This window comes from Amia ocellicauda, chromosome 8 (genome assembly GCF_036373705.1).
Source record: "Amia ocellicauda isolate fAmiCal2 chromosome 8, fAmiCal2.hap1, whole genome shotgun sequence".
Classification (NCBI taxonomy): Eukaryota; Metazoa; Chordata; class Actinopteri; order Amiiformes; family Amiidae; genus Amia; species Amia ocellicauda.
Window position 1 is genome coordinate 1,958,634 of NC_089857.1, and position 27,728 is coordinate 1,986,361.

Consider the following 27,728-nt stretch of genomic DNA (forward strand, 5'->3'; position numbering starts at 1 on the left):
TTCAAGGTACAACATGGCTGTGTTTATTTTACACTGTGCAATAAAGAGCATTCACAGATACAAAAAAACAAACATAAAACCTAGCTCTTCCTTGCACCTTATCTATACTTTCTTCCAGTCCCTCTACAATTCTAGTCAGCTAAGCTGAATGCCAGTTCACCCATAAATAACACAAGACCAGAGTTCCAGTAACATGGCACTCGCCTTCTTTCATCCCCCTTCCTAGGACTGTTCCTTTAATGCTGTGGCTCTATAAGCATGTGGTTTGACATGAGATGTAAATGTATTCCCGGCTGACATTAAACATGATAGCACAATCGAATTTGAATTGCACAAAAGCCCTAATTCGACTGAATATAACATTATTTGTGCAATAGTTTTTGAGGGTGCATTCATCCAATAACTGTGCACTGCTGGCTCAAACAGTACGAATAACAGTCCACAGGTTTGCAATGCACAGAAAAAAGTGCTCAATTGCAATGTCAAGCAAATATTTTGCACCATGTTTGAATATCTCTTTTGGATATCTTTTGTGCCAAATCGAATTTTGTACAAAAGGTACACATTTCGCAAGGGTATTGCATGGCGTTTTAATATTGTTTGGTTGGCCCTCATGCCTGTTTATTTAGTGTTTTTGTGAATAAGTCTTGTTTTCATTACCTGTGGTTCTGTCTCTGAGTTTCCATTCCTGGCCACCCCACTACATGTAGTGTCAGAACTGGGGATAATCGGAGCAGTACTGCAGGTTTTTTTGGCAGGGGGGTTTGTTAGAAAAAAGACGCAGGCAGCGAAAGTATCAACAGCAGCTGCCAACCCCAACTGTGGAGGATCCAGCCAGCCTCTTACCCTGGTACTCCTGGTGTGGGGAGCCAGACCACTGCTGCTGATCCTGCACTGAAGACCCATCAATGGATGGATGGACCCCCACAACCAGGCCAAACATGAGTGACGGCCACCCCAGGTACCAGTAGCTACCACTCTCCCTGCACTTCCAACAAGTTCTCCATTATCCTATGAGATTTGGGACTGGATTGTTCACCTGGAGGGCAACTTCTCCGATGACCTTCCCCTAGTCATCAACATGCTGTGGTGTAGAGATGTCGGGGGAGGTGGTACGCCTGGGAACAACCACACCACCTGGGGTCCATCAAAGAGACCGCCCTCATGGTTCTAAAGTACCTAGCGGAGGATATGGGAAGGGTGCCATCCCGGGAGACAGAGGGGGAGGAGCTGCTGCAGCAGTCCCGAGAGCCAGAGCAGATAGAGCTGGTGCAGCTGTCCCCAGTGCTTCCCACATCCAGCAAGGGGACATGGGTGTGCACCGCCTACTCCTCAGGGTTAATGATCCTTCCCTGCCTGTTCATGGACTGCAGGTAGTTGGGGTGATTGGCTCTAATTGATCAATCAACCCAAGACACCTGTTATAAAAGGAGGCCTCAGTCACCCATTAGGGAGTGGAGAGCAAGCTAGGATTTTGGTGCTTTCTGTTTTGTGCGTGTCCCACAGTGAAGACACAGCCTGTATGTATTTAGGTTTGTGTTAAGTGCATCTTTTGGTTGGCCCTCATGCCTGTTTATTTTGTGAATAAGTGTTGTTTTCATTACCTGTGGTTCTGTCTCTGAGCTTCCATTCCAGGCCACCCAACTAGAGGGCCCAGGTCTTTTGGTATAGTCTACTGGGTGGAGCTGGTGCGGTGCGGAGTGAGAGGAGTGTCTGTATGGAGCAGACTGTATCCCAAGCTCCAACCCGCACCAGCTAAACATGTGACAAAAATGCAATTGTTCCCAAAGTTCAAATGGGATCAATGTGGTCTTTTTGTGAGTATCATACAGTCCAGATTTGTGAAGTGCTTGGAAATCACTTTGAATCCCATTTAACATATGCAAAAAAGATTCTGTAGCCATATGGGAAAACTTTTCGTGGTCTGATGAAACTAAAATGGAAGTCTTTGGTCTAAATGTTGGGCACAACACAGAGCATCACCAAAAGAACACCATCCCTACTGTAAAGCATGTAATGGGGATGTTGGCAGGGATGGTGCACTAGTGAGGAGAGAAGGGAACACTATGATGGAACACTCTAGATGCATGATGGGAAGGTTGTGGGTTCAAATCCTGGATGTGGTAGTGCTGTTGAACCCTTGAGCAAGGTGCTTCACTTAGATTGCTCCACTAAAATACCCAGCTGTATAAATGGGTACAAATATAAGTTGCCCAGGATAAGAGTGTCAGCTAAATGACAATAATAATAATCCCACCTTATCCTGGCAGTGACATAAGAAAGTTTGCAAATGAGAGGAGGCTATTCGACCCATCGTGCTCATTTGGTGTCCATTAATAACTAAGTGATCCAAGGATCCTATCCAGTCTATTTTTAAATTTTCCCAAATTTTCAGTATCTACCACATTGCTAGAGATTGTAACGACTCTCTGTGTAAACCTGTTTTCCGTTTTGAATGCCTTGAAGCCCAATTTCGGAGAGAGGATGCTTCAGTGTGGACCCCTCTCCATCGGGAGTCACTCCGTAGAGACCCTTGTCTGCCTACTCCTGTAGATGCTCTTAATCTTCTCCCGCAGCACAGCTTCCCAGTCCTCCCCCTTTGTCAGGAGTTCAAAGCGGGTCGACATGGTTTCCAGGGCTCGGATTTTAGGTGGGATGTTGGGAGTTAGACCCGCCTTCAGCACTGCTTCCTGGAATTTCTCTGGGGAGGCTGTTGCCAAGCAACACCTGAGGGGGTGGAGCAGAAGTAGTGCTGAACTATGTACTGACATTCCCCTCCAAGGTGCAATGGTCAATACAGGAGTGCAGTATTATGTATGTTACAGAGCATGTAGAGCAGTCTACAGTATTTGGGGTGCAGTGTGTATTGTCATTTCAGTGTGTTGAGTTTGATGGTGTGTTTGAGGTGCAGAACAGTGCTTTCCGGCACATACAGTTACAGAGAAATGTGTTTTAAGGTGTCTGAGATGTGTGCAGTGTGTTTCTGTACTGAAATTTATTTCTACTGTGTGTGATGTTTGTGTGTTTGGTAGTGCAGTGTAGTCTATGGGCTAGATATTCATAGGGTTTATGCACCACGCAGAGGGGTTTGTGCAGCGCAAATGGCTATCGTGTAAAAATGCGCATTATTTCCCATATTCAAAACCCCATTTTGCGTGGCACAATCCATTCTGCCTCGTTCACCCTTTAATTGTATGCAATGCGCAAAATGGATGGCTGAAATTAAGCGTGATTCTTGCTATACTCGTAGCTGTGCACCGTGCAAAAAACAGGTTTGGGACGCGCAAAATAATGCATTGAAAAGCATGCCGTTAACTCACGCACAGCACTATTTCAGGGGACAGCCCCTGGACAGCAACATTACAGCATTACAATGTTGACTCTTTTTTTGTATATGGTTGTACGTGTGCTGCACCAGATCCCTAACAGTCTTTTTTTATTTTGACAGAATGGTAATACATACATGCATTACCTAGGAGACATAGTTAGTAGCATGCAGCGTGGATATTTGGACAGTAATGCTGCACTGCACACCCAGTAACAGAAACCACGAATAGGCGAAGATATGCTGCAGGGTTACAGGCCTCACACAGACACAATTTATTCCCCTCATACGTTTTCCACATATGTTCCCATGAGTGCCATCATAGAGCCATAAAACATACACCTATACATATATAGGTGTATGTAGCCTATGTATGTATATACACACACACACATTTGATCTTACTTCTTATTTTGTAATTTATCAGTAGTGGAGTCATATACAGCTAATCAAGACAGTTGGTTGTGGTGGCTATAGGCTACTTAAAACCGGTTTCAAGCTTTCTATTACTAATCCCCGTTGGCGCAGTACTTAAGGAACAGAGCTTCAAGCCAGGTTTTGTGGGTTTAAATCCTGAAGTGGTACTGTCATTTTTTTTCCTTTTTTAAATTAAATATATATTTATATATATATATATATATATATATATATATATATATGTATATGTATATATTATATTTATATATATATATATATATATATATATATATATATATATAATTTCCTGAGTTAAACAAGAATGAACAAATGACGGCAATGAATAAGGTGTTTACACAACTTCTCTTAATTAGAATTGCATTTCAATAACATGGGAACGTCAACTCCTAAGACAAAGGTAAATTAACTAATTGATATCCAGTTAGAGTGGATCAATAATTAAGTGCAGCCGAACTAAATGTAAGAAATCCTAAACATTATTATTATTATTATTATTAATAATAATAGGACATCTAAATATGCACTGAATTTAATAAAAACACTTAAGTAAAATAAATAAATCATCCCCTTTGTGCACTGTAAGCACTGTATTTTCAAACAAGCTTACTTATGTAAATCAAAAAGGATATGGCAGCTACACAGCACTGCAGTAGGTGCTACACACCTGTTTTGGACACACAGCAGCAGTAATGTACATAATAAGAATACGTTTGAGTCTGTGATGACCTACATACATACAGACAATTATGGGTATTGGGTAATATTTATTACTACTATGTGTTTGTACTGCAATGCTACGCATCTGAGCCTCATTGTGTGCCCTGTCAGGACAATGGCATAGAGCTGTGCACTACTATATTACTGAGGAGGTCTGCACGTCTGATGTGTCCAGACTCGAGTGCACTGCACAGTGCGGACTGTTGCCAGATGCAATTTCTAATGAGATCTATATATGTACAAATAACAGAACATGAAACACGGCACTGTTTCACTGGGGATAACAGCGCACTGCGGAGTGGCACAGATGGGTTTGCAATACACAGTTTGGAAAACAAATGCTATATTCCAGTGTTGCACAACGATTTGCGCCATGTTTGAATATCTCTCCTGCATATTTTTGGCGCGGCACACATTTTGCATGGAAATTGCTGTTTGAATTTCGGGACCAATGTGTCAGACCTGGTCTCTCCTGGGCGAAGTGGGCAGTGGTAGTGGTGCCACACAGCGACGGCAGTGTGAGGGCACAGCAGGTAATGGCTCTCCTCCCAGCACCGACGCATCGTATCCACGATCCCCGTATCAGACACAGAGTCACAATGCAACACTGCACACAGCTGTAGAGAGAGAGTGCGTCAGTGTGTACAACAGTACCTCTCTGTGTAGCACATGCGAAAGTGTGTGAAAGTGTGTAGAGTGCAGTACTTCTCTGTGTAGGGTGTCAGGCAGCCTCACTCTGCCAGTACTGTGGAACTCCTCCATTAGCCCCCTAACCAGCACACTGTCCCCACCTGACAGCAGCCAAAACACACGCTCCATGTTGTAAGGGTCCTGCAGAGAAACACCAATGCAAGCCAGTGCAATTAAAAACAGTACGTTTTGGACCAAGCTAGATATTCACCTGACTGCAGTGGATTAAGATTCATCCATGACTGATCAGAGCTATCCATACATACACTGTTGGAAGCATTTGTCTGTTATGCCAAACAGAAATAAACAAACAAATGAAGGAATGAAAGAGTCTTTATAAGTGATTTGAGTAGTGTTGCACTTGATGAACACCCTGAGAAAGCACCTACAGTTTACATGTATACTGTTTACAGACAAGAACAAGGACCAGAAAACAGCCCTGCCTCCTGGTGTGGTACCTGGATGTCGATAGCAGGAGCCAGTGTGTGGCAGACCTTTGAAGCCATCGAGAATAACCCGGTCTGCACCATCCGCCGCACAATATCATTATCATTCACCATGGCAACCAACTTCAGAGGTAGACCCATTTTCATTGCTATGCAGCCAGCTGGGGAGTGGGGAGGAGGAAAGAGGGAGAGAGGTGGGGGAAGAAATGGGAATAGACAGTAAAGAAAGAGAGACAAAAATATATATTTTATAAATGGCTCCAGCCAAATAAACAAATGGTAATATTGTAACTCTATACACACTGCCCAATGTCAGTGAAGTTTATGTGAATGTATGTGTCAGTGTCAATGCAGTGTCTGTTTGTCTGTTATTGTAGTGTGTGTGCATACATCTGTACTGTACCTGTGATGTTGCCTGCTCCACCTGTGGGTACCACCACCTCCAGTGTGGGCAGGGGCAGTGTGTCCAGAGTGGGATGGCACTGCAGATAGGCATAGAAGAAATGCGCCAGCTGCACCATGAGTCGCGCCCAGTTGACCGAGTTGAGGCTGAGCAGCCCGTGCTGCTGGGAGAACCCCGGGTCCGAGAACAGTCTGCGGAGATGGACATCGATTTCATCTGAGCTACCCTCCGCTGCGGGGGCAGGAAGAGGTAGGTGGGTTGAGAGGAGGATTGGACATTGCACAATCTAAAGTACTGCGTCTGTCAGTATATCATACAGTCATGTCAGTATATCATACAGTCATGTCATACCAATCCACAAGAAAGGGGACAAAACTGAGCCAGGAAATTACAGACCAATCAGTCTCACCTGCATTACCTGTAAAATGTTGGAAAAAATGATTAGACAGATAATAGAGGAGAATCTTAATGAAAACCATAATCTTGGAGATAGTCAACATGGGTTTAGATGAGGAAGATCATGTCTTACTAATTTATTGGAGTTTTTTGAACATGCAACTGCAGCTGTAGATCAGGTGAAAGCATATGATATACCAAAAGATTTAAAAAAAGCTTTTGATAAGGTTCCACACCAAAGACTGGTCCTCAAATTGGAAGCTGTAGGCATTCAGGGTAATGTAAGTAGATGGATTATGAACTGGTTGATGTATAGGAAACAGAGGGTGTGGATCAGAGTCGCCGCTTCTAACTGGAGTGAGGTTGTTAGTGGAGTTCCACAGGGATCAGTATTAGGGCCTTTGCTTTTTCTAATCTATATTAATGTTCTGGACTCTGGGATAGTTAGCAAACTTGTCAAATTTGCAGATGATACTAAAATAGATGGCTCAGCAGATACAATTTCGGCAGCACAGGTTATTCAAAGGGACTTATTCAATATTCAGTTGTGGGCCTGGCAGATGAAATTCAATGTGGTAAAAAAAATGTCCACTAATTACACTATGTGAGGAACAGAACTAAATGAAGTAATGCATGAGAAAGACCTAGGAGTCTATGTAGACTCCTCACTTTCTCCATCCAAACAATGTGGGGAAGCAATAAAAAAGGTAAACAGGGTGTTAGGGTATATTGTGAAAAGTGTAGAATTTAGAGCAAGGGAAGTAATGTTCAGACTGTACAATGCACTAGTTAACACTTCAAGAAAGATATCGCTGCTCTAGAGGCAGTTCAGAGGAGAGCAACCAGACTTGTCCAGGTTTGAAGGGAATGTCCTACTCGGAGTGACTGGGAACTGACTGAGACACTTCTTCACACAGATAGTTGTCACAATCTGGAACAAACTCCCCAGCGATGTGGTTGAAGCTGAAAATTTAGGAACATTTTAAAATAGACTGGATAGGATCCTTGGATCAATGTTATTAATGGACACCAAACAAGCAAGATGGTTCGAATGCCCTCCTCTCGTTTGTAAACTTTCTTATGTTCTTATGTATCTATTTGTCCCTGTCTCAGTACCGTGAGTGCATCGGTCTTAGTGCTGTGTCTCTAGTGAATCTATCCAGCAAGTCTGTCCTGTGTCTCTGTTCATTTGTCCTGACCTGCAAAGACATGCACATTGTCCTCCAGCACAGTGGTCATCTGTCTCTCCTGCACAGCACTGCAGCCCCCCTTGGGAAATAACACCAGGATGTCGATACCCTGTAACCCGCACACACTGTGTATTGCAGAGCTGCCCGTGTCACCTGAAGTACCTGCAAAGAGGAAGAGAAGTAGAGGGTGAGAGAGAAAGAGAAAGAGAGATGTATGCATTTCAATGTAAATGGACTTTATATTTAAAAAAATCTCAATGTATTATTATATTATTAGGGATTTTTTTATTTTTTTATTTGTACAAGAAATGTAAATGAAAATGTAATGAATTTATAAACGTCTTCATTGGAAAACAGGAAAACTATAAATTATATAAACTATAAATTAGCCTAACACCTAAATGCCAGGGAGTGGAGGACACACAGGGTTTGCATTAGCATTTTTATTCAGCACATTTACATAAACTAACGATATCCTCCTCATGCATGAGCCTTCAAACTCTGAGAGGAGTTCTAAGAAACTAACAAAATAAACACAAGAAAGGCAAAGGAAAGAAACAGAGATGAGGAATCATCTACTGGAACTCCAAGGCTTAACATTGGCAGAGGTGATGTGGGAACTCTCTGGAAGAAACAGCAGGGAGGTTAAATAATGTGGTGCGTATAAATACAATGGCTCTCAAAAGTATTCACCCCCTTTGGACTTTTCCACATTTCACTGTGAGAAATATAATCTGCAAATTGTTCTAAATTAATTACAAATACAAAACAGAACATAATTGAATGGATAAGTAATCACCCCTTCAGTCAATATTTGGTAGGGGCACCTTTGGCAGCAATTACTGCCATGAGTCTATGTGGATAAGTCTCTATTAGCTGGACACAGCATATTTTGCCCATTCTTCTTTGTAAAATTGCTCAAGCTCCATCAAGTTGGATGGGTATAAGAGTATAAATACCCTGTCATCAACACACACTCCCAGCGTTTCATTCTCTTGCATGCGTTTCATTCTCTCGTCACACACCTCTCCTGCCCAGGTTTTGCAGTTACGCATTCTCACGGTTTTCCCCAGCCTCCTGTAAGATAGCACTTTACAAGATTTTATCATACTACTTGCCTTGCGTTACTAGTACTCATATTGTTATTTTGATTGTAATTGTTATTGTTATTGTTGATTGTTATTTTGATGTTATTTGTTATTTTGATGCTCCCTTTCCCTTGGCCCTTGACTGTGACCTAACATCATGTCTGCACTTGGCTTTTAAAATCCAGGATGTAAGATCTCATATATTGTATTCACTTGTGTAAATTGGAATTTGTATTATGGTTTGAATTGCATTGTAATATGTAAATTGTAATTTGAAAAATGTATTATGGTTTGAATTGCACTGTAATATGCAAATTTGAATTTGTATTGTTTTATGCCTTGAACTGCACTGCACTGTGCTAATATTTTGTAAGTCGCCCTGGATAAGGATCTTAAACAACTCTTCATCCTTATCCATTAGGCTTAATTTTTGGTCAATACAACTAAATGAGCTTCGGACAATCCCAGATCAAATACTTCAGTTTTGTCATCGATGCAGGCATGTTAAACACCAACTGTGCAAGATAGAAAAGCCTTGAGGTCTAAACCTTGGCCCACAACTCCAAAATAGATACAATCATTTCTGCAATTAGCAAGGTGGTACTGTCGCTCTTTTCCATCTGTTCATCAACTGCATCTGCCTTGACCAATCTCACTTGTAAGAATGAAACGATAGGTTGCGAATTGAAATCTGAATCTGAAAGCACCGCCCAAGGGGGGGGGGGGGGGGTTCTGCACATTTCCATAGGAACCTGATCGAAAATGTCACTTTATCAAAGCTGACATTGGCCCCTGCGCACGTCACTCACTTCCCCTTCCTTGGTCTATAAAACGTGACATCAGCGCAGGTTCATCCTCTTTTGCCGGGAGCTAGGACTCCTGCATGACCTTGCAACCCTTGGGCAGTGCTTCCTTTTTCAGATAACTGGGGTTGCATTTGCAACCTATCGTTATCTTTCAAGTCGGAAGCACTTCCCAATGGGGAGGGGTAACTGTGTAACAAAACTATCACAAGGGAGCAAACTGATAAGGGAGCCTGCCCTGAGGTGCCCGCTAGGAGGCCTCAACAACACAACTCCAGACAGTAATCCAAGGGACCCCGTAGGGCCACGCCTGGGTCACCCAGGAGCGAGGACCACAGTCACGCTCTTACCGGGAACTCCACTTACAATAGCAAGGCCGGCTGCTTTACTAGTGCAGCTAGGAGCGAGGCATATACAATCTACTTGCACAATATTTGGCGCAGGCAATCAAGCAACTTGTGCAGCCTCCGTGCATTATCATGGCAGTGGACCCCTGATCTAACGAGAGCGGGGCCACAGACCCACTGAAACAGCACAGGAGCATCCTACTCAACTGAACAGTACAGAGCAGAGAGCTCCACTGTGCTGGCAACTTAAAATGTAGTACAAACAAACTACACTCACCTAAAGGATTATTAGGAACACCTGTTCAATTTCTCATTAATGCAATTATCTAACCAATCAATCACATGGCAGTTTCTTCAATGCATTTAGGGGTGTGGTCCTTTTCAAGACAATCTCCTGAACTCCAAACTGAATGGGAAAGAAAGGTGATTTAAGCAATTTTGAGCATGGCATGGTTGTTGGTGCCAGTCTGAGTATTTCACAATCTGCTCAGTTACTGGGATTTTCACGCACAACCATTTCTAGGGTTTACAAAGAATGGTGTGAAAAGGGAAAAACATCCAGTATGCGGCAGTCCTGTGGGCGGAAATGCCTTGTTGATGCTAGAGGTCAGAGGAGAATGGGCCGACTGATTCAAGCTGATAGAAGAGCAACTTTGACTGAAATAACCACTCGTTACAACCGAGGTATGCAGCAAAGCATTTGTGAAGCCACAACACGTACAACCTTGAGGCGGATGGGCTACAACAGCAGAAGACCCCACCGGGTACCACTCATCTCCACTACAAATAGGAAAAAGAGGCTACAATTTGCACAAGCTCACCAAAATTGGACAGTTGAAGACTGGAAAAATGTTGCCTGGTCTGACGAGTCTCGATTTCTGTTGAGACATTCAGATGGTAGAGTCAGAATTTGGCGTAAACAGAATGAGAACATGGATCCATCATGCCTTGTTACCACTGTGCAGGCTGGTGGTGGTGGTGTAATGGTGTGGGGGATGTTTTCTTGGCACACTTTAGGCCCCTTAGTGCCAATTGGGCATCGTTTAAATGCCACGGCCTACCTGAGCATTGTTTCTGACCATGTCCATCCCTTTATGATCACCATGTACTCATCCTCTGATGGCTACTTCCAGCAGGATAATGCACCATGTCACAAAGGTCGAATCATTTCAAATTGGTTTCTTGAACATGACAATGAGTTCACTGTACTAAACTGGCCCCCACAGTCACCAGATCTCAACCCAATAGAGCATCTTTGGGATGTGGTGGAACGGGAGCTTCGTGCCCTGGATGTGCATCGCACAAATCTCCATCAACTGCAAGATGCTATCCTATCAATATGGGCCAACATTTCTAAAAAATGCTTTCAGCACCTTGTTGAATCAATGCCACGTAGAATTAAGGCAGTTCTGAAGGCGAAAGGGGGTCAAACACAGTATTAGTATGGTGTTCCTAATAATCCTTTAGGTGAGTGTATATATACCACGGGGCACAGGAACCAACTCATGCACCTACCACGGAACATAGGAGCAGTTCATGCCTGCTGATTAGACCAGCTAACACAGGGCAACATTAGCTCTACTGTGCTGACAAATGAACTATGTACACAGCAGAACATCAGAGCCTCTCGATCTATGGCACACACCCAGAGTGACCCACAGACCTGCTGTTTACACATGTTATATATACATAGTGGGGTACAGGCCATACGCCTGCACCACCGCAACACAATGCAATAATTAACTAACTATATACAGGGCGGCCTCGTAAGGCAACGTATCTGGAAGCTGCATCACAGACCCTGGAACACATCGACAGGATGTCAGCAAGTCCAGGAACAGCTCGTGTTGGTGCTCGACTGAAAGGCATAGTCCGGTGGAAGGGAAGACAAAGTTCAAATACCTCCATCAGGATGCGCTTAACAGGGGCACACTGGGAGAGGAAATCAGGAGCCAGAGCCCGTGGGCTACTGGGGCTCAACAGCAGCCAACACCAGGTTCCCAATGGAAGGGACCGGTCCCATCACATCCAACTTGTAGAACCAGACAATGTAAGCGGCGAGGCCCAAGCTGCAGCTGCACAAATGTCTGCCATGGGGGTGTCTTGCAATCAAACACTCCCGCTCAGCGGCCAGGAGCTGGAGGAGGCCCAGATTGGAGTGCCATAGTGTGTCCTGCACCTGGGACAACAAATCCGCTCTCACTGGGAGTTGCCAAGGCTCTCCATCAAGGAGGGCCATCAGGTCTGCAAACCAGAATCTGAATCTTGTCAGAAGCAGATGGCGTGCTAGAAAGTACAGTCTGCGCAACCAGAGTTCTCCTTGTCTGTTGATATAGGCAACCACCTCTGTGTTGTCCGTCCAAACCAGCACGTCTGTCCCTTAGGACTGGCAGGAAATGAGACTGTTTGTATGTTGTACGTTGATATGGAGGGCCCATGTGGGCTCCATCCACCTGCCTCGAACACCAGGTCCATCACAGACTGCTCCCCAACCTTGTTTGGAGGCATCTGTCGTCATGACTGGGGGGTGTATGGGTGGGCCAGAGGCTGCTGGAACGCCTCAGGGAAGGGGCTTGGGTGGTGGGGGAGGTGGGGTTGGACCAGGCCTCCTCCTACCACGAGCTGCCGTAGGCGAGCCGGGGGGGGGGGGGGCCTGCCTGCCTGCCAGAGAGACGCTGTCGGAGGTTGGCAGGAGGGTGGGGCTGTTGCCACGATCCGGGGGCCTCCCCATCGGTGAGTTGCCCAGGCTGCCTGCGCTGCTGGGCCTGGGGTGCAACGGGGTAAACCCGGGCCAGCTGCAGGGACTGCTCTCTCTCTTCAAGGGTGCATGAGAGCATTTCCTCCACAGAGGGGCCAAAAGTGAAGCCCGGCGAGATGGAGGCGTCCATGAAGGGGGTCCTGTCCGCCTCAGGAACCCGTCATGCCTGGAACAGCCAGAGCTGGCAGTGCGCCGTCGCAATGGCTGCCAGGGACCGCCCAGTCACCCTTGCCCCTTGATGCATCACACGAAACAGTTGATCAGCTGCCGCCGCTATCTCAAAGATAAGGGGCGAGGTTGGTGATGCGTCATCATGCTCCGAGAGCTCTGCCAGCTTGGGCTCCTGCCTCCTGCCTCTACATGACACAACACTACCTGTTGGGGCAGGTCAGGTTGCGTGGCTCTGCGGGCTGTAGTGCGGGCGAAAGCCAGCGGAGGAGCCCCTCCCGCGGGCGAGATCTCTTATGACACACTGAGGCTCAGGCCAGGTAGTCGGGCCTCGGATTTTACTGCCGCTGCTAGTGCTATGCTATGTGGGGAAAAACCCCTGTGGACAAAAATAACAATACAGTAAGCAGTTAGAATATACAGTGCCTTGCGAAAGTATTCACCCCCTTGGCATTTTTCCTATTTTGTTGCATTACAACCTGTAATTTAAATTGATTTTTATTTAGATTTCATGTAATGGACATACACAAAAAAGTCCAATTTGGTGAAGTGAAATGAAAAAAATAACTCTCCTGAAGGAGAGCCTGTGCCAGGGTCCTATTCTTCAATGTCTTAATCCCAACTTCCGTTTTATTGTGCAAATTAACTCTGATAAAGTATTCAGGGCTGTCCTGCTACAAGGAGAGGCAGCTGAATGTCACCCTATATAGAACTAGGAAATAAATATTTCAGAAGACATTGTGGAATGTTAAGTTTTTGTACCCTGCACATGTGCAGTATTATAGTATTGTTTTATAAGCATGCAGCATTGGCATTTTGCATGATCCTCATCGATTGTTCCGACAATACACAATCTCTGCCTTGTGGCTATTTTTGACAGTGATTTCAAGCACTTTCCAATTCGTAATTTTGATTTGTACTCGTACCAAAATAGAGAAATGCGATTAACTGACAGCTCTAATTAATATACTTAAACCTATACATACCGATATTGAAGGACTGATGAACAGATTACAAAGCTAAGTCAAAAAAACTACCTATTATCACTGGAAAAGTGCAAAAAGTTTTTACTATATGCATAGCAAATGACTTATGTGCATTATGTAACACTGATTTTATGGTATGAATGTAACAGATTTTTTTATAGAGAGAGCTTCAGAGTATATTATGGTTATGTGTTTATGATCTTCACTTTTGATTATTCTAGAAGTAGTATATAGTCTTTATTGTGTTTTTTAATGTGTTTTGCTGTGAAGAAGGTCAGTATTTTTGTCACTAGATTTTTTTTATTTTCTGTTGCAAGTTGCTTCATTTTCTGCTGCACTCTTTTGTTGCCATCTTATTACCAGCCACTCATCCTGATTATTTAAGTTACCTTATCTCTTAAGTCAACACATTCCCCAAGTAATAGCATATGATGTAACACGTGCACTGTAAAATAGTCTCTCATCTGTGTTCTGACCTCCAGAGTGTGCTCTGGGGCAGCGTTTAATCTAATACCCGAGTTCCAGGGCTTTCAGCGGGTCTTCGGATTGGCTAGATATTCAAAGAGTCACGGTCTGTGATTGAGTAAAAAATTAAGATCTCTAGGTTGATGACATAAACATAGTAACATCCTTTCCATTGGTCAACACTATGCTATGCTATGTTCTGCAGTTGCGCAAACGCCAGCAAAGACTAAATGTAAACAAACTGCACATGGTTCTTTTCAGCAGAATCTCAGCTACGCAGGTAAAGACGCCTGTCTCTATCACAAATCGTTTCCCCATAAATTAATACTTTATAATTCATTAATATTTATCTAACAAAACAACTTTCTTAAATAAATATTAGTCAATGTAAAAATACATTCCTATTACAAGATGTGTGGAATTAACATCAGCAATAAAAGACCTGTCAACTCACGCATAAGAACATAAGAAGATAAGAAAGTTTACAAACGAGAGGAGGCCATTTGACCCATTGTGCTCGTTTGGTGTCCATTAATAACAAAGTGTTCCAAGGATCCTATCCAATCTATTTTTGAATGTTCCCAAATTTTCAGCACCTACCACATCGCTGGGGAGTTTGTTCCAGATTGTGACAACTCTCTGTGTGAAGAAGTGTCTCCTGTTTTCCATTTTGAATGCCTTCTAGCCCAATTTCCATTTGTGTCCCCAGGTGTGTGTGTCCCTGCTGATCTGGAAAAATTCCTCTGGTTTGATGTGGTCGATGCCCTTCATGATTTTGAAGACTTGGATCAAATCCCCACGTAGTCTCCTCTGAACTGCCTCTAGAGCAGCAATATCTTTCTTGAAGTGTGGAGTGCAGAACTGTACACAGTATTCCAGATGAGGTCTAACTAGTCCATTGTACAGTTTTAAATTCTACACTTTTGACAATATACCCTAACATTCTGTTTGCCTTTTTTATTGCTTCCCCACACTGTTTGGATGGAGAAAGTAAGGAGTCCACATAGACTCCTAGGTCTTTCTCATGCGTTACTTCTAGATCTGTACCTCCCATAGTGTAATTAAAGTGGACATTTTTGTTACATGCGTGTATTACCTTTCACTTGTCCACATTGAATTTCCTCTGCCAGGTGTCGGCCCACAACTGAATGTTATCTAAGTCCCTTTGAATAACCTGTTCTGCCGAGATTGTATCTGCTGAGCCACCTATTTTAGTATCATCTGCAAATTTGACAAGTTTGCTAACTATCCCAGAGTCCAGAACATTAATATAGATTAGAAAAAGCAAAGGCCCTAATACTGATCCCTGTGGAACTCCACTAACAACCTCACTCCAGTGTAGCATTATGATGGGTGTATTTTGATAAGAGCATTTTAGCTCTGAGCTGAAGCACTGATCTAAAGAAGACCTCTCCCCCCCCAAAGTTATCAGATTTCCTTAACTCATCAGCTGTGAACTGGTTTACATCAAAGTGACAATCTTGCGAGGATGGCACCGAGAATAGGCCAAATAGTTTGGAATCCTGCTGTGAGATGTCTGGGGAAGGGGGCCTGTAGGTAATAAAAACTCTTTGAAATGGACGAGAGCCGAAATCCCGACACAGAGCTACGAACCCGGGCCAACCGGCATTTCCAAAAGATGGCATGGATTGACATCAGTCATAAATCAACCCCCCCTCCAATAGGACACTGGGGGCTGAAACCGAATTCCAATCTCACAAACTCAAGAACCAATCATCTATTGATCTGATAGGCGTATAAAGGGTAGTGTACGTCTCTCTCTCTCTCTCTCTCTCTCTCACCTGAACCAGTAACTCGCTGCCATAGCTCAACCTGTAGCTCTGTTGCCCGAACCGGAACCAGAAACCAACTAAGTCTTTGCCGGCAACAGAAGAGTTAAACTGGGAGAAGGAGATTGAGCTGTACGAAGAATTCTTTTAAAGGACTTTATTAAATAAAGAACTTTAGAAACTGCGCCTGCCCGCCTGTGCCCACCTGATCAGTGGAGTTTTACAGCTGGACAATTGACTAAGTCGACTGAATACGAAAGTGTCAGTCATTTAAATAGCTATTGAGTCTTAAGAAACTTGACCCTTGGAACCAAACAGGGCCCTGCTTTCCTCAAAGACTTTGTCTTCAAGTAACTATGGTGGAAGCCCTGCTTACAAAGAAGATTTTGTGCACAACCATGGAGCCTTCAAACCAGTGGAAAATCTGTTTGGAAAAGACTCTGTTTCGCGAAACCCCCAACTTCCAGGTGCATCGACTGAGTGGAAGTTCTTGGACAAAGCCGAACCGGACTGCCTTTGTTCCAAACCACACGGACCTCGTGCCGTGTGCTGTTATCTGAGCCCGAAGCCAGAGAGGCCTTTCTGCGACGAAGTTCAGATAAGTTTAACAATTTGGAGTTCAATTTGATTCATGACATTTGAGAAATCAATTAGAAATGTTAATCTGTGATTCATAACTCTAGAATGTGTAATATAACTTAGTTTTGCTTAAATATAAATGTGTGTTGCATTAAACTGTTTTGTTGATAATTTTAGGAATAAAATCTGTCAACGCTGAGAAATATCTTCTCATTCCTGTTTAACTGTTTAGTCTGAAATTGACACACGTTAATAGACATTAGATTATTGGTGGCCCTGCCTACCCTTAATCATTGAATAATAATCAGTTAAGGGAAATTGTGGTAACAAGTAATGATAGGATGTTTCTCGGCACCTAAACGTAAATGAGACTGATATATATATATATATATCAGTCTCATTTACGTTTAGGTGCCGAGAAACATATATATATAACGAGAAGTTACCTGACATAAATACTAACCTGCGTAATTATTTAATGTCTGATTAACAATACTAATGAGAGACTCACCTTCGTCTTACTAACCGGTATTGTATTCAATGTGTTTATAACCTTTTTTGTTTAACGATTTGTGTGTTATCTTATGTGATCCCATGGTCCTTGATTTGGTCACGGAAGTGATTTGTCTTTGATTTGTTGATCTAGAGTTGAATTAATTAGTTTTTCCCTTTTGTATAATTAGTGTAGTGCTACATTTAGTCTTTGTTTTTAATAAATTTGACAATTTATATCTTTGGAATTGGTGTCTGCATCCAATTATTACAGAAATTGAGTTCTACAAGATTCCAGGATTCATGATAAGGTGATACTATAAATTCACATCTTTAATTGAAATGTATAAGTGTACCTTACGCTACACCAGTTAGAAGCGACTCCTCTAATCGACACCCTCCGTTTCCTATACATCAACCAGTTCATAATCCATCTACTTACATTACCCTGAATGCCTACAGCTTCCAATTTGAGGATCAATCTCTGGTGTGGAACCTTATCAAAAGCTTTCTGAAAATATAAGTATATCATATCATATGCTTTCACATGATCTACAGCTGCAGTTGCATGTTCAAAAAATTCTAATAAATTAGTAAGACATGATCTTCCTCATCTAAACCCATGTTGACTATCTCCAAGAATATGGTTTTCATTAAGATGTTCCTCTATTTTCTGTCTAATCATTTTTTCCAACATTTTACAGGTGATGCAGGTGAGATTGATTGGTCTGTAATTTCCTGGCCCAGTTTTGTCCCCTTTCTTTTGGATTGGTATGACATTTGCTGTCTTCCAGTCAGTTGGCACATCCCCTGTTCTAAGTGTCAATTGGAATATTTGAGTAGGCGGGCTATAAATAATTTCCCTCATTTCTTTAAGTACTGTTGGAAATATACCATCTGGCCCAGATGATTTGTTTGTTTTTAATTCTGCTAGTCCCTTTAGTACCTCCTCCTCATTTATCCTGATCTCTCTTAGGGTTTGACTGGACTGATTGTTAACCTGTGGCATGTTATCTGTCTTTTCGTTTGTAAAAACCTCAGTGAAATACTCATTTAAAACATTTGCTACGTTGCATTAATTTTAGCTCCAAGAGCTATGTTTCTTTCTATTTCCCTCTTTGCTTTCCTGATCCCTTTCCTAAGATCTCTTTGCAGCTCATCATATTCTATGTATTGTTTCGTCTCCGTCCCTTTTGTATGCGCTATACACCATTTTCTTCCTCTTGATATTTTTTTGCATACCTCTATTAAACCATTTTGGCCACTGTTTTTTAGTCCTCAATTTGCTAAGTTTTGGTACAAATTTCTCCTAAAATATAACCATCCATTTTCAACTGAATCTGTATCCAGTGTGCTCCAGTCTACCTCTTCTAAGTGCCGCCTCATACCTTCAAGGTTTGCTTTTCTGAAATTGTAGACCATTGTTTTAGACTTGGTCATTGTTTTTTGAAAGAATGCCTCAAAGCTAATCATGTTATGATCACAGTTTGTGTCCCCCTGTTATTTGAAAATATCAAGTCAATGCATGCACTCTGCCTGGTTGGTTCCCTGACAAATTGAGTTAGAAAGCAGTCATTTACCATCTCAATCATTTCTATTTCTGCTTCTGCAGTCCCGGATGGGCTTTCCCAGTCTATGTTTGGGAAATTGAAATCCCCCATTATAACAGCCACATCCTTGCTACATGCAGTCCTGATTACACTGTACAATGCAACATCTTGCTGAATATCTGAGTTGAGTGGTCTGTAACACACTCCTACCTCTAATCCTCCACATCTCTTGTTCAAAAGTTTCACCCACAAAGATTCTGTTCCGTTACTGGGATCTAATTTTAATTCTTCTGCCTCAATGTCATTTTTCACATATAATGCTACCCCACCTCCTCTTCGATTTTGCCTGTCTCTCCTAAACGGTGTGTATCCTTCTAACTTCATCCCCATCATTTTCTGTAAGCCATGTTTCCGTCACTCCTACAACATCGTAGTCGCATGCAAGCACTGTGGCTTCTAGGTCTAACATCTTGTTCCTTATAATCCTGGCATTGAGGTACAAACATTTCAGGACTTTCCTACTAGTGGGTTCCCTTTGTTTTCCTCCCTTAGAAGAACATCTCCCATTGTCAGAGCTCCCTGCCCCCCTGGTCACTAGTTTAAATGATTCTCAATTTCTCTGCCCATACACTATCCCAATGAATTTAGCCCCCCTTCTGTTTAGATGTAGACCATCCGGTTTGTACAGGTCCCATCTATCCCAGAAGAAAGACCAATGCTCCATAAACCTAAAACCCCTCTTCCCTACACCAAGATTTCAACCACTTGTTAAACTTTCTAATCTCTGCCTGTCTCCCTGGCCTGGCATGTGGAAGTATTTCGGAGAAAACTACCATGGAGGTTCTGCTCTTTAGTTTTGTTCCTAACTCTTTAAATTTTTCTTGCAGAACCTGTGTCCTACCTTTTCCTATGTCATTGGTTCCAATGTGGACTATGACCAGTGGATTCCCCCCGGCTTTGGCCAGTAGCCCGTCTACTAGTTTAGGGAGAACTGCAACCTGAGCACCAGGCGGGCAAGATACCATGCGGGTCTCCTTATCACTAGAGCACACTGTGTGATCTTCACCTCTAAGAATAGAGTCTCTTCTGTGGGGGAGTGGGCACCATGGTGCTCTGGTGCTCAGCTGCCCCCCCATCACCCTCTGAGCTGTCATTGTCCAACTCAGTGTCCAGCAGTTGGAACCTGTTGGGCATTTCTAGCTCTTGGAGTGTCTCTAGAGGTTGTGCACGCCCTGTTCTGCAGTTACGACCTACTGTAACCCAGCAGTTCTCTACGCTGTCCTGCTCTAAGGTCTCAACTCTCCTAGGTTTTGGCGTTTTCTCTCTCATGGACTGATTGACCAATTCTTCTATATCCCTAATACAGCGCAGATCAACAAGCTGACCCTCAAGATCACGAACCTTGATCTCTAGGATTTCAACCTGTCGACAACGTTCACGAATGAAACATTCTTGGATGAGTTCACCCAGGAAGGCAATCATTCTGCAAACCTGACACTGTAGTGACCACATGCTTCTAAATGTTAGTTTTTTTTTGTTTTTGTTTTTAAGTCCCATGGTTCCTGTTGCCTAGTCAACTACTTCTTTCTCAACAGCTACTTTAAGTAGCTTTTGTCTACCTACCCCCAATTCACACCTAACTGGCCACACCTGGCTCCTCCTGCAACAGAATTCCTGCTAGTCCTTTGACAAAATCTCCCTTCTACAACCCGTTTACTTTCACCAATTCAGCAGCTGAACTGAATTGACTTCAATTTAGGCAAACTACAGACAATGTTAACTTCAAATTAGACAAACTTAAAACAAAACGAGCAATGCTAAGACTGGTCTGAAACTAGTCAAACATCAAGATGGCTGCCTCTCACCTGTACTTTCCTGCGTCTCTCTGTGGGAACTTGTAAATACTTCTATTTGTATTTTTTCTTGTATCAGACTCTCGTATTATTACTGTTTCCAGGTGGATGTACGCATGCACCGGCAGCAATCCCCGCTGTCTGCCTACGGGAGCATGTGATCACTCGCTTGCGGTGCAAAGCGCGTCATTGTCAATAGAGCATGCGTACTGATGCAAACAGAGCGAGAATAGCGCTTGTGCACGGCTTATATCTGTTTTGTGCAATTGTGCATGCTGAATGGATTGTTTAAAAACAACAGCAACTATACAAATTGTCTATTGAGATGTGTATACATGACTTCTAACCTGCATACACACCCACTTTTGTGACTCTAGTGTGTATTTACTCTCAATAAGGAAGGGGTCACCATTTTTTCCAATGGACAGTTTTTTACAGCCACTGGAACATTTGGTGACCCTCCTGTAAATCAAGCAGGAGTTCTTCAAAAATGCCCAAACTTGTACTGCTAGTGTGTGTCCCTCCAACCTGCATATACACCCATGTTTGTGACTATAGTGTGCATCTGTTCTCAATAAGGAAGGGGTCACCATTTTTTCCAAGGGGCACAGCTTCTTACAGCCACTGAAAAATTTGGTGACTCCCCTTTCTGCAAAACTGCCCAAACTTTTCAGCTAGTGTGTCTATCTCTCACCTAAATAATCAACAACTTTTTTGTGTGATCAAACATATTTATTAGATGAACAAAGAATGAAGCATAACATGGAATCACAACAGAAACTTTGCCCTTTTCATTCCCTGCGTAATGTCATGACTAATTAGAAGGGGATTCAGGCCAAACCAATAAACACTACACACAACTTAATTATATAGTCAGGCCCATGACCATACTCTTAGACCTGTCCTCTATCATGTATTTATCTTCTGCCTCTCATATTATAGATCTGTAAATTTATCATGCCCATTTATTTGTCTTTAAACATGCAACTAATCATTCTTTGGAAAACAATCATTCCCAAGAACAGCAACCTCTTAGTGGCCACCAGATATTGCAGTCTCACATGCGAGAAATACTTAGAACACCACCACCAGACTGTTTCACTAATGTAGATTATGTCATTTGTTGTTCATGTATGCATTTAACATATTAATTTAACATTATATATATATATATATATATATATATATAGTGCAACATCACTACTGTACCATGGACAATACAAGATTAACCTGGCAATGTTGCTGCTCATCCAAAAAAGCACATTTAAATTATCAATTCATATGCAATAAACATGGCTAGATTTAATAAACTGTATTGTCAATTGTGAGAATTTGAGCTAAACCTAACTTTTTAAAGGCAGCTTCATGAACTGGCCCCCGAATTTGTGCAGTATAATACAGATTCATTATCACTGCCATCAGTATTAACTTTCTCATACTGTCCTATTATCCTATATACCTGATTTTTCTACATGATGGCTTCCAGATCATGGCAATGCACTCCCTTTAGGGGGAAAAGTTGCTTGGTCTGCCTCCAAGCACATCCTCTGTAAAATGATAAAATAGAGGTTTATAATCATAAACTAGAACAGGTTATGTGGATAGTTTATTTACATTACATCAAGAAAGTGGGTGTATCTGAAAAACTGATTTACAGGGGGATCACCACATTTTTCGATGGCTGTAAAAAACTGTGCCCCTAGGAAAAAATGGTGACCTCTTCCTTAGTGACAGCAAATACACACTATAGTGACAAAAGTGGGTGTGTGCGTACAGATGGCAAATAATTGACCATTATAATCTCCTTTAAAGTTCAAAGTTTCTGTTATTGCTTCACCTGTGTGTGTGATCGTTGTGAAAAGCTATCAGGAATTAAATTAGTTACAAATAAATAACTAAATAAACATTGTGTATGATTTCTGCATACGTTTACAACTTTGGTATTACTTGTGTAGTAATAAGAAATTAATATAAACGAGTGTCTCAATGCATTTGTTGTGGTCTGTGAAAAATACACGCCATGCGCACATCCACCTGGTCACAAGAATCCTAGCGGTCACTGAATTCGTCGTAACACGTCTTTACGTTCGGAAACACACCTGTGCGCTTGAGTTCCAGTGAATGCAAAATAAATAGCAATAGCTGGCTGCTTATAGATGGGTTAACAAACCAGCTGCAGATTTGTGGTTTAATTGCACTCCACATATTATACACTTAACAGTGTTTTCATTTACTTTGTAAAAGTATTTCCATGCAGAACGTATCTGTGAGGAAGCTATTGGGTGCGTTCTTCTAGCGCAGATTCACGCAGATCTTTGCAGATATGTAGAATTCCACCGATTGTGCATATATGGTCTTTGTCAATGCAACTAGTATAATTCTAAAACACTTTGATCCAGATCATTAAAAAACTTAAATGGTAGCCTAATGCAAGATCATATTAGCAAATCGTTGGATCCCAAAAAAGCTTCCAGTCAGGTCATAAAAATACTAAATATTTTTACAAACCTAAAATAGCCTATAATGATAAAATATAAGATGACCATGATAGGAACAAATCTACCTTAATTTATTGCATTTAGCATCTCTACTGTAAATGGGACACTGGCTGAGTTTTTCTGAACATCTGTTTAGATCAAATAGCTCAGTTTCTTATTCTCAAAAGCAAAATGTAAATATTTGAGTATTATCTTAGCTGGTAAAATATTTTCATTGTTTAAACGCATGTAGTTGGCTTGTATCATAATTTAAGGCTTCAATCTAATGGATGTAAATATTGGTAAATTACAGACCACCTGCATTACTTGTAAAATGTCTCAGAGAACAGAGGAGTATCTTAATGAAAACTTGAGTCCTACAAGTATGCTTGATCTTTGGATCACTAAATTATTAATGCACACCAAACGAGCATGATGTTTCAAATGGCCTCATCTCATTTGTAAACTTTCTTACGTTTCTAGCATACTTATCCATTAAATCAACACCAGAATTACAGTTGCAGACCGACATAAACAGAGTTATGGATCTAAAGACAGACAGTCTGTTACAAAGATACAAACGGACAGAGTCAAACCTTACAGGCAGAGAGCAAGCGATAAAGAGTTACAGATGGAGAGACTGAATTACAGAATGACAGATATACAGACAGACCATTAAAACATTACAGACAGTTACAAATTTACAAACAGAGAGACAGTTATACAGTTACAGAGAGACAGATCTACAACAGACAGTGAGAGCTCCCTCACCCACAAGCACAGTAGTATGCCTACGCTGGCTGGATAGGCAGTGGGAGATCAGCTGGGCACAGCAGCTCATTGCTAGGTCCTTGAAGGCCAGCGTGGGGCCATGCCACAGCTCCAGCACCACCAGCCCACCTCCCAGCTGAGACATCTGCACTGCCCCTGGCACTGAGAACCCAGCCAGGGCACGGGAGAGCAGGGCTAACACACAGAAAGATACAGTATTAACACACACTGACAATATATACTAACTGATAATATCAATAACTGAAACTAACAATACACACTCTGACTATACACACAAACACCCAGAGGATAGAGGGTCAGAGAGACGGGGGCAATCCTCACCATCCAGCTGGTCTCTGGGTATTTCCTCAGAGGGGATGAAGAGGGCGCAGAGCTCCTGCACCAGAGCGGGATAGGGCAGGGCAACCCATTGGCGTAGTGTGGTGATGGGCACAGTAGGTATCTCCTCTGGCATGAACATCCCACCATCCTGCGCATATCCCGAGAGCAACACCTCCCGGAACCCCTGCCCCACCACACCCCCACGCGTGCTGCAGTACCGCATTTCTTGGGAGGACACAAGTTAGTGACACACCACACATCACTGACTATGATACTCTAGATAACACAGAAACATTGATACTAATACAATATAAACTGCTCAAAAAAATCATCACAATATAATACCAAGTCAATTAAACTTCAGGGATATCAATGAAACTGAAATCCTGCAGCGCCCGCAAGGTCCCCCTGCTCAAGAAAGCACATGTACAGGCCCATCTGAAGTTTGCCAATGAACATCTGAATGATTCAGAGGAGAACTGGGTGAAAGTGTTGTGGTCAGGTGAGACCAAAATCGAGCTCTTTGGCATCAACTCAACTCGCCATGTTTGGAGGAGGAGGAATGACCCCAAGAACACCATCCCAACCGTCAAACATGGAGGTGGAAACATTATGCTTTGGGGGGGTTTTTCTGCTAAGGGGACAGGACAACTGCACCGCATCAAAGGGACGATGGACGGGGCCATGTACCGTCAAATCTTGGGTGAGAACCTCCTTCCCTCAGCCAGGGCATTGAAAATGGGTCATGGATGGGTATTCCAGCATGACAATGACCCAAAACACACAGCCAAGACAACAAAGGAGTGGTTCAAGAAGAAGCACATTAATGTCCTGGAGTGGCCTAGCCAGTCTCCATACCTTAATCCCATAGAAAATCTGTGGAGGGAGCTGAAGGTTGGAGTTGCCAAACCTTAATGACTTGGAGAGGATCTGCAAAGAGGAGTGGGACAAAATCCCTCCTGAGATGTGTGCAAACCTGGTGGCCAACTACAAGAAACGTCTGACCTCTGTAATTGCCAACAAGGGTTTTGCCACCAAGTCGAAGGGTCAAATACTTATTTCCCTCATTAACATGCAAATCATTTTATAACTTTTTTGAAATGTGTTTTTCTGTATTTTGTTGTTGTTATTCTGTCTCTCACTGTTAAATACACCTACCATTAAAATTATAGACTGATAATTTCTTTGTCAGTGGGCAAACGTACAAAATCAGCAGGGGATCAAATACTTTTTTCCCTCACTGTATATATAAAACAAAAAAGCAGATTGAAAGTCTGGATGACATCTTTAGAAAGTGGTGCTTGGAGTAACTTTCCTTTGGAGCAGTTGTACTGCTCTCTGATCACTCAGACAATTACCGAATGATTTCCTTAAAAGATTATCTGAATCACTAATAATAATAATTATAGATTTGTTATGTTTTATATCATATGATGCATATGTTTTCAATAAATTAGCTAGAAAATATTAAAACTACAGCATCAGCCAGTTCACTGGCATATCACTACAATGATTTACTTTAACGTCGTTAAAATGTCACATATTTAATGTTGTCAACATTTTGAAAAGTACCGATAGCTCTAACCCTTCCAAAACACCCTTCCTTGCAACTTAATGCAACGCTACTTTAAAACATATTGTTATTAAATCGTCACTTTTATTAAATATAGATGTTGAAGGATACCCGTAATCACAGCGTTGGACAGTTACACAACATTAACATTGTAATGTAAAATCCAGGAAATGATAATACAGAACTTAATTATTTAAATTACTAACGTGCAATTAATAAACTAAAGTTTGTGTTACATTGTTGTGACGTAGATTATAAGGAGACCGTTCTGTATGTATGAAGAGTTCACTTCAAGATCAGTATCTGTGAAGTACAGAGGTACAGTTAAATAACAGTTTTATTTTGCTACTTGTATTTACACTACTGCCAGGTATTGTAAAATATGTTTTCCATTTAACATTAACGTAGCAGAACGCAGCTGGCAGGCACTCTAACCCGCTGCACATTAATTTAGTACAATTCAAAAACACACACCACTGCACTAACAGTGACAGTACAGTGCAGATGCCTTCAACAAACTGTACATCTCTGTAGACATACTTTATGAAATTATACCTCGTATTATTATCACCAACTGCGCTGAAGAAGTGTCTGTGCACTTTAGTAACTTTGTCAAAACTTACCTGTAAGAGGCCTGGATTGCCGTTGTGCTGCCCGTGACTAGCGCGGTCTCCCCGCTGAGAAAGTGAACTGCAGTGTGGGAAGCACAGCCGTCCACCTGCTCCCTCAGGAAGCAAATACGATAGTGCCCTCTGCCGGTCACTCAGCGACACTCAGCTCTAACGGCACACTTAACACGATATTCACAATACCTATAATAATAATAATAATAATAATAATAATAATAATAAGAAGAAGAAGAAGAAGAAGAAGAAGAAGAAGAAGAAGAAGAAGATAGTTTTTCCTGAGTTGAAGCAGTTGAGTGGGTTGTTAGTTTGTCAACTGTCTTACCCAGACAAAAGTATGATAAAAGATTGATCAGTGATCAATAACCCGGATCAATTAGGGTCTGTGGGTTAATCAGAAGCCCAAGACTATTATTTCCGAGGCTCTTAAGTTCTTTAAAAAACACACACAGTGTAACCATGGACTTTCCTCCCAGTAGACATGCTTGCAAGGTCATGTGGCTGTGTGGCTGCTCAGCTGAGAGGAGGAATACTGAACGGCGTGATGGAATGGTAGTCCATGTACAGAGTGTGTAAGAACAGTGCATGTAGACTGTTTGTAAGCTGTGTGTGTAGATGGTGTGCAGATGTCATGTGTAGACTAAGTACTGCATGTTGATTGTGGAAGTTTGTGAGAGACCACAAAGCTCTACAGTCACTCCACCACTCCTTGCAATCTCCCAGTTGTTGAGGATAAATGTGTGCCTCAACTTCTTGCTGATGCTGAGTTGAACATTCTGAAACACTTCTAAAAGGACAGCAGTGCTGGTGCTGTTACACCCGTGTCACCCATAGGGAGCTCCACAGACAAGTGTGTGGACACGATGTCCTGGAGTGGAAATGTACAGCCAGATTCATCACCTCAGGTACACACTGTAACTACTGCCACCATTAAAACAGGTAACTTGTGATCACACTAACCTGCAGTGCACTACAGAGTCTGATTTTATGTGTGTCTCTGCAGTAATAAAATGTAACATTTTTTTGTGATGTGTCTCAAAAGCGTGGATTGTGGCCCTATCTGAGCAAAGTCCATAGTGCAGGCTATGTCCTCACTAGGTTCACCTCACCTTTCACACAGCAGTGAGCCTCACACAAGCACAACTATAAACACACACACACACACACACTATATATATATATATATATATATATATATATATATATATATATATATATATATATATATATATACACACACACACAGTAGCAAATGCACACAATGAATAACTGAACATTGTTATGGATGACGTTTGTGAATATTTTAGATTGATATTTTGGGTTGTGATAAATATATAGGCTATATTTATTAGCAGACGCCTTTGTCCAGGGTGACTTACAAGGTAAGAGACATAAATATATATGATTTTTATTATTATTTGCGAATCCTTATCCAAGGTAGTCGATAATTAAATG

The 27,728-nt window shown here is 42.2% G+C and overlaps 1 protein-coding gene across 1 annotated transcript; it reads right to left on the minus strand.

Moving 5' to 3' along the window:
• Nucleotides 1-26,586, minus strand: thnsl2 (threonine synthase-like 2). The gene is made up of 9 exons (XM_066711786.1): nt 26,271-26,586; nt 24,075-24,299; nt 23,733-23,927; nt 7,615-7,767; nt 6,020-6,250; nt 5,629-5,777; nt 5,186-5,311; nt 4,943-5,097; nt 1-2,727 (listed from the first exon to the last, which is right to left on the minus strand). Exons 2-9 carry the CDS (start codon nt 24,295-24,297, stop codon nt 2,517-2,519), a joined length of 1,443 nt encoding a protein of 480 aa, XP_066567883.1. The 5' UTR covers nt 24,298-24,299; nt 26,271-26,586; the 3' UTR covers nt 1-2,516.
• Between the last annotated feature and the right edge of the window lie 1,142 nt (nt 26,587-27,728).